Source organism: Cylas formicarius, unplaced genomic scaffold (assembly GCF_029955315.1).
Source record: "Cylas formicarius isolate icCylForm1 unplaced genomic scaffold, icCylForm1.1 PGA_scaffold_10__41_contigs__length_53128322, whole genome shotgun sequence".
Lineage (NCBI taxonomy): Eukaryota > Metazoa > Arthropoda > Insecta > Coleoptera > Brentidae > Cylas > Cylas formicarius.
The window spans coordinates 11,818,612-11,836,024 of record NW_026844214.1 but is presented as its reverse complement, the minus strand read 5'-3'; the positions used below and the strand labels follow the sequence as shown (position 1 = coordinate 11,836,024).

At 35.0% G+C, this 17,413-nt stretch overlaps 1 protein-coding gene across 4 annotated transcripts in view; it reads right to left on the bottom strand.

Moving 5' to 3' along the window:
* Nucleotides 1–17,413, bottom strand: part of LOC132708314 (hemicentin-1) — a 555,715-nt gene that overhangs the window by 310,224 nt on the left and 228,078 nt on the right. The window contains exon 2 of one of the 4 annotated variants that reach the window (XM_060680574.1): nt 65–116. The exons of the other annotated variants lie outside the window; for them this stretch is intronic. Within the exon in view, the coding sequence (XP_060536557.1) occupies nt 65–116 (52 nt within the window). The remainder of the gene's footprint in view (nt 1–64; nt 117–17,413) is intronic. 4 annotated transcript variants of the gene reach the window in all.

Sequence of the window (17,413 nt, the reverse complement as noted above, 5' to 3'; positions counted from 1 at the left end):
CATGAATTTTCCAGGAACAACAAGAATTCCTGGCAACATTGCGGTTCCCGTTCAAAGGACTTACCGCGAGTTTGGGGATGATTTTCTATAGGAACTGGAATAAAACGCCCACTCACCTGCAACATAACAGAACGCGTTGTTAGCTGATTAACACAGTTAATGATTTGATTATCTAATAATTTTTTAAACAGAATGAATATACATAGATACTGCTTGTCAGCCAACCGACAACCGACGAAGTCTTCATATTCAAGATTTTAATATACTAATTAAGCATTTTTACAGAACTTTTGTAACCGTTTTTTTTTAGAAACTAATATAATGTAAAACTTTCTATTCTACAGACATTTATGTGACACCGAACGGACTGGATCCGGCCCTGTCAACGAGCAAAAAAGGAAAACACTCTGGAGGCAGCCATTTAAGAGACGACCGGAATATTCGACACCCATGCGAGGAGGCACAGCGAAATATAAAATCGAGCCAGTAGAGCCATGGAAATCTAAATAATCGACCGATAAGTTTCCCGCCGAGTGACTTGTTTAATTTCACCGTCAACAAATCAAATTTATTTAAACTTTAACTTTTTTAATTTTGTTCCCATTTTTTGGGCAGATCGTCACGACTTCGTTACAAAAAGCCCAAATTTTGTAGCCTTATGTCAGTTTAGAAATTAATGACAGATGTTACTTTCAATTTGTACACCCTACATCGTTTTTATCAACAACTTTCGGTCTAAACTAAACATTTCATATAACGGCCCATTTTTTGCTTGAGTAGCTGTATTTTTTAATTGAAAATGAAAAGTTTATTATGACTTGATTCTGAAATACGATTCTCCGGGTATATCCGACTTCCGCAAAAACGCCAACGATAATAAAAGTGAGTTCAAAAGCAAACAGGAATAAAAATTATAATCAAGGGAGAAATTTCAAAGCGATGTTTGGGACGCGTCAGAATATAACCGAAGCCAGACTATTCCAATAATAAATTACAAGGCAGGGAGATTAAAAAATGGTATCGTTTCATCTCCCTCAAAAAAAATTGCTCAATTTATTCTAAACTACGGGACACGACAAAAACGTTACGCGGCAAAACAAAAGATAACGAAAACCGTCAAAAAGGCAACAAAGGCATTGTCAGCAATGCTTGGGCCTAAAGCCTTTAAAATATGGAACGCCGTGTCTGTTTATTTTGATATGCAAACAAAGCAAAAAAATCCAACCTAAGACGGTTTTTTTATGTATCGGGGTGTAAAAAATTTGTACGTCGCGTGGCGATAACAAAGCCTATATAAAAGCGTTTTTTTCTCTGTAACTGCCACACCACTCTAAATTATTACTTCTGTTATCTTGCGGACGAACGCAACGTGGAAAACGAAATAGGAATCAAAAAGATATCCTCGCCCCTTATGTTTATGGTTTTTTCGTCGACGTTTCTAAAGCAAATCGAGGTAGACGTTTTTAATGTTTGGAAATATCTTGGGGTTACTGGCGAAACGAAAGCACCAACGTGAACAACGATATGGGATATATTTTTGACATAAGAAATATAAAAACCAAGCTTAATTCTTGCAAATAAAAGAGCACTTACCGCGAAACGGGGCTACTCTAAACACGAGCGTAACTTTGAACAATTAGAATTGATAAATATGTACATGTTAACATGTACAAATCTATTAGTATTGTAATCCGCATTCAACGAAAAAAAATTAAATATAATGAAGTCATTATCAGCTGTTAAAAATTATAGCCAAACTTTTATTAACAGAATTGTATCTTAATAAACATGGTTGAAATGGTATATAAAGAGAAGTTAAGTGCCCAGAAAAAGGCTGATTCAAAAGGAAAATTACTTCACTTTTATGTCGTATATAATGCAAAAAATATGAAAAACTCTTAATAACAAATCACAGTAGAGTAATATTATCTTGATGAATAAAGTCTACTGTGCTACTGTGCTAACGTAAGTTCTTGAGTTTTTTGTTGGTTAAGGACTGGGTTGTTTGCAGAGAACCACTGCTGAAGGGCACTCACAGTCTCATAGTAAGCATTCTATGATTCCTAGCTATTGAGAGAACGGCAGTGTCATCCGCGAACAGGGTCACGTTTTCATTGGGTCTGGACAGCGGCAGATCATTTATGTAAATAATGAAGAGCAGCGGCCCCAGTACCGAGCCCTGAGGAACACCGGAGACAATGGGCCTAAAATTATTCGGAATGTGCTTGTCTCCTTTTTTATAAACGCTTGAGAACACTGCATTAGTTAAAGACGTCAGAGGGCCCAAAATGTTTTCTACGGTGTGTTTCAGTATTTTTCAATTTATGCCGAAGCAGTCAGTGGAATTTGAATTGCTCAGACTCATGATAGTGTCATGTATTTCGCTTTCTGAAACCGGACTCAAACAAAAAATGTACTGGTAGAGAATTTCTTTAGATACCTGTCCACCTCTACCACATTGGAGAAGAAGAGGTTTAACTCATTGGGCGTGATCGATACACACCCTGTATGATCATGATCGATTAAGGCCCAACAGCTTTTGTTCATGTTGGTAGATTTGGATATAATGCTGGAATAGGCCTTTGATTTAGTTTCTTTAATTGGTTTTTTGTAGTTAGAATTCGCCTCTCTGTACTTTGTCCATGTGTCGGGTGTGGAGTATATTCGACATTTAGCTTTTAGGAACAGCACATTATTTCTGAGGTTACGGTCGAACCCGGATACCGGGGAGCGAAAGGAATTGTTTTGCTCCATACCTTGATAATGCTCTTCAATATTCGCGGTGTAGACAAAGAGCAGATTGTTTGTTAAGATTGATGGGTCTTCGTTCATGTCCAACAAAGGTTCCCAATTGGTAGCTTCAAAGCTAGTGGATAGATTATTTAAACTGGTCCGTGTAATTGGTCTAAATCGAGTGAGATTTTCAAGCGCGGGACAAGAGTCTGAATGTAGTTTAAAAAACACTGCTGAATGGTCAGAGATTGCTGGATCCACACTGCCCGCAGTAAACAAAGTTGGAGATATATTGACAAGGAAATTGTCAATGCAGTTTGACGAGGTTTCAGTTACTCATGCTTGGTCACTGATTGTAGGAGAGATACCAAAGGTAGCTAGTACGTTGACAAAATTCACCGTTAAAACGTTAGTAGTCAAGTTGAATGTGATATTAAAATCACCTGTGATGATGAGTTTTCTTTTTAGGGAGTAGAAATCCCTTAAGAGAAGCTCAAGTCTAGACATAAACAAATAAGGGTCGCCGTGGCTCTTCGATCTGTATACGTTTATGACTACGGTGTTTTTGCGGATTGTCTATTCCGCAAAATTCTGCGTGAATATCTAACCTCTAAATCTAGAGATTTGCAGTTAACTTTTTACAGATCAACGTCACCGAGGTGACAAAAAACTAATTTCACTCCGCGAAATGAAAACACACAAGCACTACTTTTAAACAGCGAACTGATAAAAGAGAGACTTTTGGTAATACTTAACGCGAAGAGAAAAATGTTACTATACACTCTGCACTAATTTTGCTAAATTCAATTGCACTGTGAATGAGTGAAATATGCTAATCATTCGGACTGAAGAAAAGCACCCCATAGGGCGAATACAGTGCTCACCAATAATAATAATACTACCAGTTTAATCTTAATTTAAATATAAGGCTTTTAACTTTAACTCTGGTAAACCAGCCTAAAACATTATTGGTCTACTGGTTCCCAAGTACTTTTTACCTTACGCAAACTGAAGCCAGAACTTAAATTGTTAATTGGAAACAATTTGGGGAGACATTTCTCTCACCAGTTAGTAGAGCACGCTGTATCCAATGACATTGATTTGTTCACCTTCTAATGCCATACATATAGTTCAACTATTGGATGTAGCATGTCCCCCTCCATGAAAAAAAAAGTGAAGGACAATCTCAACAGATTTTAAAATGTTCCCCTGAAAAGTTGGTTCACATTTCCTGCATTGTGGAAGAAATGAATCGAATACAAGAATTTGACAAGGAAAACCTTCGTGAGCAGATTAAGGGCTACTGGAATATGGCGATTAAGCAGAGACATTGATTACCAAACTACCACCTTCCGCAGACCCCTTGGGTAGGAGAATGACTTTAATAACAGGGTCTCCAGCTTTTTGAAACAAGCACGATTATCAGGGAGACGAAAATATGCCAGGAAAAAGAAAGTTAATGTAGAACCCCGGTAAAAGCATAACCGTGGAGGGTTTTGAAATAGGGGAGGATCGAGTATACAGAAAACTAAGAAAAACAGAGAAGTAATGATGAATTTCAGTTGCAAAGGGAGTCCGATGATAAATTTGCTTTGCTAATTTAATACAGGAACATACTTAAAATAAATTAGATAATCAAACCGAAGGGAGTTTTATACTGGCCAAGTTTGTTACGAAAAAGGCCATAAAATATTGGAAAAATATGTGGTCCGAAATATAATGCAAAATTTCTGAAACAGAATCCTTCTGTGAACTTTAATTATCATATTCTTTTATTCGTAATTTTAACAATTATTTTAAACATTTTAAAAATAAAAACTCGTGTTAAATGCAGCCACGTTCAATTATATTCCAATTTTTCGATTTTCTTATTTTACGAATTTCGGAATTCAGACTTTTGAAATTTCTATACCCAATATAAAAAGAGAAAAACGTAAAAACGTACGCTTCTTCACAACAAACTCATTTATTAATGCATAAAAAAAACAGGAACGTGGCAAAAAAGGTACTTAAAATAAAAAGGGTGTCCGCTAATTATTGCATTTCGTCATTACAAATTGTATATTCTCTTCGTAAAAGTATTACGATTTAATCACACTTTCCTCAGTTCAAAAGTGGACAATAACCAACTTACAAAGTGTCAAAATTGTAATTTCAATATCTCAAGAATCAGCAAATATATCTAAAGAAGTCTAAGTTTATTTTTTACCTTTGGTACTCTATTTTAAAACATATACAATTTAAAAATCTTTACAAACGAGGACCGTCTAATAATCCTCCTCGTATATCGAAAATACGCATTTTTGGCGCCAATTCTAACGGACACGTCACTCTGAATGTATTCGTGCTGTTTTGCAAAAATGCACTCAAAAACTAATGGTCGTAGAGAAACAATAATACATTCCTAATTATAATATTAGGAGATGTGTGACATAAATGAACATTTTCTTGAAAGTTTTGTCTAAAGTTCAAAAAATTAACTTTTGACTTAAATATATGACGTCTTGACCCATAATCTTATTAAACGGTATAATATAATTTGTTTGATGCCATGCATGATCGTTTTGTGCATTCTATATAATAGGCAGTAATTCTATACAATTCCGGATTTTATCGGTATATAACATTAATGTTCAGGCTAAAAAAAATGTGTGTTCTGTGCTATTTTCATTTTATCGAAGTTAATCTAAAGCGCCCTTTTGCATAATCTAAATAAAGATTCTGGCCAATTCCCAATGAAAAACCCATTTTTATTCCAATAAATCTCTAAGTTTATTGCATAATTTAAACTTAATTTTACTCCGTCTCTCACTTCCTCGGAAAATAATTTGAAACTAAAGAAACTTATTTTTTCTTCGTTACGCGGAGAGAAGTAGAATTAATGAGTTTATAAAAGCAAATTTGTTCGCTAAAGTCCTCGAGATTCTTTCTCTCGGAACTAATACCCGGCTTTTCATTTGTTTGTTGCCCTTTTGTCGAAATTGTTCTGCTACGAAAAAGTATCGCTTTACAGAAAATTAAGCATTTAAAAGTAGAGATTTTTATAACACAAACTTGTTTCGACTCTTAATATTTTGGCAACTTTTAAGCAGTGATATCTTAAACCAATCCACAGTAAATTAAAAATTACTTCTAATGAAAAAACTTAGTTTAATATCTAAAACATATTCTGGAGTGAATGATTTTTAAGAACAATTTCAATACGTGATCCTTCTATAATCTAACCTGCAGTTAGCCTTCTTTGGCAGAGCAACGAAAGTTGACATGAGCCAATCTTTAGGTATTCTGGTTTTGTATATGCAGTTTTCTAAGCTTAACAGAAGTGTGAAAGCGCTATCTTCCTCCGACGTACCGCTATCTGTATTTTTACTACTACTTTCAACGAAGTACAACACATCCGATCGCGCCCAATCCCATGACAAAAGTACCGGAAGTATTAAAGTGACACTTTGCGCAGGCCTGATAAGTGCATAATTGAGGGTTTATCAGAATCTTCTTGTTTGAGAAACCTAATACCAATACACCCACTGAAGGTAAAAAACAATTAATTGATATCTTCTATGTTCGTTGAGGAATTATATTTTTTCTAAAATTAGTAATTTTTAAGTGTTTATTTTGTTAATTTATCCCTATTTTATCATTTTGGAGCTACACCTCATTCTGAGAACTACTTCCAAATAGATCGGCAAAAATAATATACCAAAGTGAACCCAAATTAAATTCTAAACTTTTCAAAAGTTTCAATTTATTTCTGTTTCTGTTTAGACCGAATATATCATATTAAGAAGAGAGCTGTTCTGGTGAAGTTTGAATTTAATCAAAAGTTTGTTACCCATTCTAGAAAATGTCTACCCATTGCATGAAATTCATAGAAAAATTACATAATAAACATTAAAAAAAACATTTCCTATGTATATAACCTTAAATCGTTATTCGCTCTATAAATACAGAGGAATGCAAAACAGAGACAGGTTTTGTAAATTTTAGCACTTGCATATTAATATACAGATCTATGAAACGATCTGTTAAGCAGAATTTGTCTGAACTTCTGGTTTTCTTTTAAATTCGTGGTCATTCTAAAAGCAATTTTTCAACAAAATTTTATGAACTCTTGGATTCTCTTAAATCCAAAATCATTTTTTTTTTTAATTTGGCCAAAACAAGCGTGAGGTGATCTATATCCTTATCGCTAAATTATTGAAAAATAATAGCAAATCATCCTGAGATTATAATTATGGCCTACATCAAATTATTGAAAAATCAAAAAAATTCCCATTAAATTGACGCAATTCACTGAAATTCTTTCTGACTGGACCCCATATCTCACCACCTATATTATGTTTATGTATTTTAAGTTTTTGCAAAAATCAGTCTGCACTCACTAGCATTTTCCTTAACCTAACCTTAACCCTAAATTATGTAATAATAAACAGCATAAAACCTTTAAAACCGCATTCTTTATATCGTTGAATCCAAGATTAACGTTTAATTATAGAAATCCGATGGGGAGTGCCCAATAAAATTTGTCGGTTGTTTTTTAACATCGGTTGTTTTATTGGGTGTAACGGTTTTTGAAAATGCCCTTTTTCAATTAACGTCTATCACAGTCGCACATTTAATTAGGTTTGCCTTTTTCTTTTCGTCCGGAACAAATCCACTTTGCGTATCGAAACATATACGCGTTCCCTTTGGTCGGTTAACTCAATGATTTAGCTTTCCTGTAGCACCGACCTGGCATTTGAGCAATCCATTTATTGCCAAATTTTACATGTCGATAGAACAGATTTGAATTTCATTTTGTTTGATGGGAAGGCCGAATGTATACGTAAATTTCTTGATCAGTGAATTTAGTTAAGTTATAACTGTAATCCCACCGAGCCATTGTCATAGTCAGCACTCCACCTTTTCAGCTCAAAATGAGTTTGAGTTTGCAGTAGCCGGTAGCAATCTGTAATAGTGAGTCGGTTTGTGTTGTTTTATTGTTTTTTTCTATCGCCTTAGATTTTAAAAGTTTGATCACCCATTAGGTGAACCAGATAATATGTTTCTAAGAACTCAATTTGGATTGCAACCAACTAACCAAAACTCAAAGATGTAATTTAATAAAGAAGCACGATTTCAGCATTTAGTTTTTCAGCTAAGTAGCTGACAAATGCAAGTAATGTGGAAACAATACTACAACTACTATCTGATGCAGGTAGGTTTCCGTGCTGTAATATGTTAGAATCAACTAGATAAAGAACTCTATTTCATTATCATCATCATCCGCCAACCTCTTGCATCGACTGTTGGAGATAGGTCTCCTCCATCTCCCTTTATAGTATTCTATTTTGTGCCTTCTGCTTCCAGTTTCCTGTTGCCCTTTTTCCATGTTATTCTTGGTCTACCCCGATTTTTCTGGGTCTCCATTCTATCAATCTATTGGTCCACCTATGGTCGCTCATGCGCGCTATATGACCAGCCCATCTCCATTTGCCTTGAGAAATTTTCTGTATGACATCTGTAATTTTAGTACTTTGTCTCACTAGCATGTTGGGTGCCATGTCTCTTCTTGTAATTCCCAGCATTGGTCGTTCAATTTTTCTTTGATTTACGGCGGACTTTTTAGTCTACCTACGCGTTTCCGAGCCATATGTGATCACTGGCAAAAATGCATTAGTTATAAACCTTTTTCTTTATCTTATCGGTAAGGTCCCTATCAGAATATGTTGCAATTTACCAAATGAATCTCGCATTTATCTTTACCTATTCTAATTTCATGTCCCAGATAAGAATAGCTATAATCCTGATGTATCTCGTACCCGCCTATTTTCGCTTGGAACTAGGTTGGTTATGAAGGAACTCTATTTAGGACAATAAGAATCGAACCTAGAAAGAAGAAAACTTTGTCCGACACGACTCAGTACTGAGTATGCGCATTATCAAATGTACTGTTCAACATTTGACAAATTTCTGGATAAAACACCAAGTGTTATCCTAAAATTTCGAGTTAGAGCGCGACATTTGAAAAATGGGAATTTATTTTTATTCTACGTCTTAGTGGTATATTCGTATCATTACCAAAAAATCAGGTACAAAAAAGGATTGGAAAATTAACGCTCGACCCTTAATAATATAATGACCAATGACTTAAAATAAAAGTGCAACGGCGTCGCTTATAAAATTTAAATATACATTCAGTAGCTGAGGGGACGGATTTAATGTTCGGGCTCTCCGCAGTGAACAATGGCTTTTCGTTTCGAACCGTATTCGATCCGAGGGGGTCCCAGTTCCGCTTCCGCTAATAATCCACTTTTATCCCCTTGTAAGCGGCGATTCCGACCGTGCAAGGTTTTGCTTAGAGTAGCAATTAACGCCGGAGTTGCATCTAAATTACCTCGCCGCCACCATCCTTACCTAAGTAACGCCGTGCAGGAAATCGCGTTAATTATTATTTATTGAACCGGACCTGTTCGTAAAATTGTTTATCGCCACACTAATTACAAACATACCGCGATTCCCATCTATGTATATATCTTATTAAATCTGCTGTTCTAATAACGTTGACCGGTATAAATCAGCCTTTTGTATAAATAAAATTTATTTTAAAAGAAACAGGTACATTTCTATAAATTATTTTTCTATATAATACATATAGCTAGTAGACATATAGAGATCCTGCCTATGCTAATTGTACAGGAACTCGTGAAGCAACTATGTCACAAAATTTTGAGAAGGTCTGTTAAATATGCGCATGCGCGAGATTTGGAATTTTGTTTTTAACCAATGGCATCCCTGATTGCAAATTCTGACGTTCGACCCATAAGGCCTTGCTGGTCCCAACAACCAACATGGCCGCTGCCAGGTCAATGTTTGGATGCTACATTTTTACGCCAGTATTTCTGTACGTATTTTAGGGTCTTGGTTCTTTAAGCGCTATAGACACGATAGCAGCTAATTTTTCCCGAATTTGCGCCCGTGTATCGACACAAACAGTTTGTTGTTATAAACTTAATTTAACCTTTATTGAAAATGTAAATAATGTCGAATTCAGGAAATGTGACCCCAAAACTGTAAATACTAGATATCGCACTGGAAACATCTAAGTGGAAAAAATGTTCAACAAGCACCTCGTAAAGATACAGTGCTCACTCTTTCATCGCAAGCCTAGTAATTGCAGAAAGTTTCGCCTCCCAAAAAAAAGTACCAATGGACAATTTCGTGAGTTATGTAGGTATTGTAAAATATAACCAAGAAATTGAAAAACCAGTACAAAACAAGTCAATAAAAACTTAGCCCTAAATGTAACAGAATTAACATTACCAAACATTAAAGAGTGTCGTTTATTGTCTCAAAATTAAAAAAAACATTTTGCTAGCAAAAATTGCATGGTGGCTACTGCAAAAAATTCCCCGACAAAAATATTTAACAGCAATTGCTAAATGCTAAAAGTACATGTAGAAATTGCGTTGTGTCTACCGTGCTTTAAATACTAGTATCAATTCACACAATAATTTACCTACATTTTATTGCCATCCGGATTCAATTGAAATAACCAAACATTACTTTTCCAGAAATGTTTAAAAAATTTTAAAAGTGTAAGCTCATGTGAAACATTCTACAAGGAAAATTGTCTTATTAAGAAATATTTTTCCCACATGCACACTCCAGTCCTGTTTTGTAGACAAGATTGTGGTTTATGCCACAACAATTTATATAGTGTTTTATTAACTCGCTTTCAAGTTCACAGAAGATATAGTTGGAGAATGAACGCAATATAAAAATATAAATGAATAAATACATGAGGCCTTTATTGTTGCTTATAAACACAATAAAAAATTAAACAAAAATAAATGCTGCATTTTTTAATAGCATAATAATTATTTTTTATTTGCACAATGGCGTCCGACATACGATGCTTCAGTATTACTCTTTTGAAGGAACTTTTATATTACTTGATTTGAGAGGATCGCCACATTTAAAAATTGCAAAAAGAAGATGTAAGCAATAAAAAAAATGTTCATTTATAATACATTAAACTATTTTTAATAATTAGTAGAATAACTAAAGCAAAAATTTCATAAACTGCAAATTCGAAACAAAACTTAAATCAGAAGCACTTTACTTATTGACAATATGTTACTGTGCCTTAAGTTCTTTTTAAAAACTGATGACCACTGGTTATTCTGTGCCAGGCTTCTCTATAACTCTAATGTTGTTTTCACTACTACTGAAGATTGAAGACCTGCTGGTGTCTGCTCTAGGAAAGAAATTATTATTTTGACTTGTTGGAAATAAAGCCCAAAAACATCCCCTTATCAACGAGAATTTCTCATACGTTCCAGATGAAAAATTTTCAGAAATTCACAAATTATGCAGGAAAAATATAAATATTTTAGACCAAAAAAAATTAGTAACATATTAATAAATTTTATCAGTCAGGTTACAAAAAAAAAGGAAAAATTTGGCACTCTAAATATGGGTTGGCTGTCAAGTATCATGGGCAAACAGAATGGCCAGAAAACAAGTAACCCGATTTACAACTGATCACAATATCGACCTAAAAGACAAGTGTTTACCACCTCTCCTATAGCTTAAAGGAGTCACATGGACGCTCTTCGAAAGCTATCAGCCTCCCTGGCAGCTCCATTTTTCACAAGGAATGTTATCCATTGTTTCCTTACAATTTCATCTTTTGGTAAACTAAAAAATAAAATGTAAATGGAATGACACTACATGGATATGTGATTAATATATCAAAACTAGGAAACAAACATATATGCAAGTCTACACAAAAATGGGATAGAGAACATAGATCACTCTCATAACTTGTCCAAAAACATGTACTAAATAGTTATTCACACAAGGGAGGTAGGTGATACTTACGAGTCAAGGACATCAAGATCTCTTCTTCCCAAGTCGTGCATATAATATTTTGCCTACTCAAGTTATCCCGAACCCAACCCAAATTGTGTGTGTGTGCGTGTGTGTGTACTGCAGTGTTCACTTACATCCCTAAGGAGGTAGGTGACCTACAAATAAAGTACTCCAAAATAGTTGCCTATGATTCCTGGTCATTCTCAAAAATTTCCTGTAGTGCCTTCAGACTTCCCAAAAATATCCTGCAAGTTTATCGTTGCAGTTGCAGCTGAACTGATTGTGGTAATTCCCCACTTTCCGCGGTAATATATTTTTTTAATTTTTGACCAACAAATAGGCAATTTTATTTTCACTAAGCGTGATGACAAACGAAAACTTTCCCACAGTGAGGTTTACAAGGATTTACAATTGTCGAGGAGTATTTCTTGTGATGTTCTAGTAAAACTTACAGCTTAATTGTTTTCTTATAGTTCTTGTAATTCTTGTCTCTTTCGTATGTAGCTATTTAAGGATAAATTGCAGTTTGTTAAATCACTCGGGTGTGTTTAAGTTCCTATTAGGTCCACATACTTGTTGAAATTTCGTGAAGGAGCAAGTACTGAAAACACAAATTAGAAAAAGTTTGTAAGTGGGAGTCCTTAGAAACCACTTCTAAATCTTTTAAATTAATTAACTTGTACATAAGGCAACACTGTATATAGGCACATTCTTTTCATTACGGTTTTGACCACAAACACAACAAGTTTTTCACAAAAACACGAAAAAGGTACGGAGAGAATCATAACCACCAAAAATGTAAACAACAATGGCACAGACTGTTACTATTCTCTGGTAATAGCAATTTGTAGCTCGGCGTTGTGGAAACTCAGTTATTTGGAGTTGATGCATGCGCAAAAGGTCACCTTCTCTACGAGAATATCATAGCCACCTGCGAAGAATCACTTTTTACCGTAGTGGGGCCACTATATTATCTAATAGCTAATTCAATTCTGTTCTTGAACATTTTTTGTTCCGTGCTTCTTTGAGATATCTAAACATCGGAAAATCGCCTGGAGATAGATCTGGAATGTAAGTGCAGTGGATGATCAAGGTTTTTCTAGTTCATTAGTAGTAGTAGGGCTACGTTGTAGTCTGACGTCCGTATCAGAAACCTACCAGTAGGACACCCTACAATCCAAAGAAACCATTTCCACGGAGCCAATCGAATTTTGGCTTTCACGAGGTTTTCTTCGCTTTTCTTTCTCCATTCTATACTAGCACTCAGGGGTGTAATCACGCGTGTCTAGTCATAGGTGACCATTTTATGCAAAAAAGCTTCCTATTTTTCTTTAAAACGAGTCCAACAAAATTGAGAAATACGAACTGGTGAGGCTTTTAGATCATTATTCGGTTGGAATACAACGTGCAAGATTTTCCAACTGCTATCGATGATTGATTGGGCACTTCCATGGCTCAAAACAAGTTCTTTCGAAATCTGGAGCACTGTGAAGCGTCCATCTGGCTTGATAAGTTCACGGACACATGCAATGTTTTCATTAGTCACACTGGTGCTTGATTCGCAATACGTTCACGGCATTGCTATAATTCGTTGGACCAAATCTTTTCACTCTTGACCATGAGAGTAGCTGCAGTAAATTTCGGCTGCTTTCACGTTCTTACAAATGTGGTTACTCTACCTAATGACTACAAATGCCCAGTTACACACAAATACCCTTCTCCGCTCTCAGCGGCTAAAGGTTCGCTTATATTTGATTGACCCTCATTATAATATATACTATATACTTAGCACCTTAGAACCAAGCCAATTTGGTATATTATGTCAGTTTCATTGTGCAAACATCTATTCTATTAAAGTCTCAACCCACTTCAACCCACTTCCAACTGTAGACCCTTCACATATTATTTTGTATGCGTTTGAACAGTGTAAATCTATTTCTTTTGATCTCATGTGTCAAGACAGCCATCGTGTTAATATTGTCAATGAAACTAAAGGTTAATTTGGATTTTTTTTTAGATATGTTTATTACATTTGAGATGTAAACCATGATTTATTCCTAAAATATATTAATATATATTTGAAATGTTGTTTTGACAAATTTTATATTGTTTAACAGAGTTAATTTTACCGGAAGCAAAAAAGCATAACGTATGTAGATTGAGCAAAAGGAAACTTTACAGTTTCTAACTAGGTTTTTTCTTGAATTCCTAAAGCTGTTTTGAGAAGACGAAGAAACTCTTTGTTGCAGTAATGTAATTAATTTAAATTCTATCCCAAATTCACATTCAAATTTTGTGTAAATACTAACAAACTGACAAATTATTAGGACTTTCGTGGACAGTTGTCCTGATTCGGGTCTAAAGTTTATCGTCGTTTGGAATTGCTTCTTTTCGTTACCACGAGTGGCAAGCCGCTTCAGAGATCCTTTCATCTCCCTTTTGCAAACATTTGGGATATCACATTTTCTGCGTTTTTTTAACACGCACTTTAGATATAGTCGAAAGAATCCACGGATTTTATTGCAAAGGAATTTATATTTCAAAAATATCCCACTCGGCGTTGGTTTATTAAAACAACAATGAAAATGAAGCAATTTCACTATTTAGTCCGTAGTTTGATCGTTCTCGTTTTGCCTTGGTAATTAATATGGGCAAAGTTAGTTCATCGAAGAGCAGATGCCGCTCGCTTATTTGAATAAACAGTGACGGCTTTCAGACAATTACCGAAAGTTTTATTTTGAGTTTCAGTTACTCCCTTCCATAAAAGCGAATCCGCCATTGGAAACAATTTTATGTGAGTGGGTAACTGTTAATTCAAATTGAGGGAGCACGGCACATTTACTATCCTAGTTTAGAAAATATATGACCAAAAGCTAAATTTGTGATTTTTCCATCAGGTTTATTTGTCCAGTTAGTCATCGCTTCGTCGTCCAAGTGCGACTATTTGGTTACAGTCTGGGCAGAAAAAAAGTGTTTGTCTGCGGAACTAAGTCCTACGCACTCTGCATAAGCATATGTTTTGCACATGACACAAAATCTCATATCCTTCACAGCATTTTATGGGCATAGATAACGGTACCAAATTTCTTTTTTTTTTAAATTTTTATGACCGCCCCTTGACTCTGACAGGTCTCATTTTGTTTATTCTGTCTGTCTGACACACCTGGAGTCAATTTTGGTTCTTCGAACAACGCTTTGATGACTTCTTGTGCACGATAATTTAAAGATTTTTTCCAAGCTACCTTGATTTTTCTGGTTTCGCTGAAACTAGTCGACAACACTGAAATATCTTCTGAGTTTGAGGTAGCATGTACGGAAAGGTCTTCATCCGAACTTTCGGAAGTACTATCTGTGTCTCCGAGGTTCTGTTTGTTGGAATTTTCCTTATTTTGAACAAGACCGGTAGCAACAGAAGTCGATGGTCGAGAAAAACGTCTCATCTGGAAGTTTCTGTTCTCTTATTTAAGATAGTGCAAAATCAATATTTGGTATCCCACCGGAGTGATAAGGATAGGTCGAAAACCATCGACAACGTTTGATGCATTAGTAGCTTTTGGCCCCACTTTGGAAAATATATGGCCAAAAGCAAATTTTGTGATTACTCTATTAGGTTTACTTGTCACTTCATGGTTCCAATAGGACTCGGCTACGATTCTTGAGCCGTATTGCTCGATAAACAAAGTAGGGAGACATCATAAGACTCAGTCGCATCGACTATCCCTGTATCCAACTAAGATGAAGCCCCAACAAAAATAAAGAGTACTTATATTTGATGAAATGATGAATCCAGTTAACAAAAAATCTATAATCGTACCAGCTGGTAGGTTATCAAGGCATTCTTCCTTCTTTCCTTCGATCAAAATCTTTGCTTGAAACCTTTGACTCCTTGCCGAGTAAATACTTGGTACTCTCTGGCCACTTTTCCATTTTCGAGCAATACTGTTTTCATGAAATGGACTGGGTTTATGTTTTTTTGGCAAAATTCATAAACAGAACGCCTACATCAGCAAGTCGAAAAAGCCTTTAACATAAATCCGATTCTTGCTGAACTGTTAAACGAGAAGGTGGTCCAAGTTTTTTTTAACTATTTGAGCTACGTAGGTGGTGTCTCAGACTGCGTCATGGAATATTACACTCTTTCGCGGTCGTTCTTTCGAACATTCTATCTCTCACAGCTCGCATTGCCCTTGTCATTTGATTTATCAACCCTTAAGAGAAATGATCGCAGTGATAACCTATTTCATAGTGGCTTAACACCCTGTATAACATTTGCATTACCAAACTAATTTTATCTATTTTTACCCATTTTCAAAATAAGGCCCACCCATGTTTCAAATAGAGCTCGATGGGCTTATTAAGAACACTCAAGCGAAACAATTTTCAAAAAACGTTGGTAGTTAACGTTCTCTTAAACAAAAATTGTTTACATACCTGAACAACACAACGATCGGCCAAAATGATGATACAAAAAAGTAAACAAAAACACAAACATTCGCACAATAAACTATAAGTTCTTTGATTAAAAATTATAACCAAAACAGATAGGTGCTCGGTTAACTGGCGAATATAGATTTGCTGGTTGGCATCGATGTTTATTTGTACATTATCGCCACTGGATCTCAGTAGTCTATTAGAAACTTACAGCACTGAGAATTGTTTTTACGACGGTAGTATTTTTACCGTGGGTGGGCCTAATAAGATTCTGGACCTTATTTGGAGCATCTACCTTATAAAAATGGAAATTATAACAACCTGATTCTTTGTTATTGCAATATTCGTTTATTTTCTCAGTTTCCGTTTTTCTAGTTTTTTATTAAATAAATCTTGCATGTCCAAGCCAGGAAGCCACTATTTCTTCTATATACATAATAATAATGTTAGACAAATACACAAACATTAGAAAAATGTCCTCTATTGAATTTTGTCGAACAATAACTATCGCCCGTATCAGGAACCAGAATTAAAAATCCCACCAGTTTTATGGTAGAACATTTACTTATTAAATACTGTTAGTGATAGTATAAATAGCATTGACGGCTTCAAAGTGCTCATCGATATACATGTATATTTAAACAAGTCATGCATACAAATTTTGCTTTTGTTTTATAAAGAGATATGTAGCACATCGGTGCTGGCGGCACTTTTTGGTCGGTGATATTTTCATTAAAGTTAATAAAACCGTTCAGTTTAAAACAACAAACATTAAATCATTTATGATTAACACTTTACTGAACAAACCCGATAGGGTTTAAACGAATCCTTTCAAATAAATTGAAAATATTTATTGTCTCTGAATGCTAGACAACATCGAAATAGTTTAACAAATTGTATTTTAATCATTTGTTTGGCTTATGACTCAAATTGTTAATGCGGTTTGAGTTCTTCGATAATAGTTAGCAATGTCACGAGTTTGCCAATAATTAATTATCGAGCAATTTAAATTGAAGATTATACGGGTCTTCACCTTTTTAAAGCACGTGTGCTTTTTTATCAGCGATATAAAGCGCCTAAAATATATTAAATAGTATTAACTCCTTAACAACACTTCAAGTTCCCACAATACTTAAAATCTTGTGTGTCATAGTATATTATGAGAAAAGTTTTATAAACAACCCTTTAGTTAGTTGGTTGGTATGTTGATGCGGGGAGAGGTAATTTGGATTTGGAGGCATTCAGTTTTAGCGCGTATTGCTTAGAAAGGGGTTTTAATAGATGACAAAGAAAGTGGTAATAAAGCTGTGTGTCATCAGCAAAAGCATGTACCTTGCCTGAGGTAGTATATTTAAGAAGCTATGAAGTGTGAAACAGAGCCAAGTATATAGTA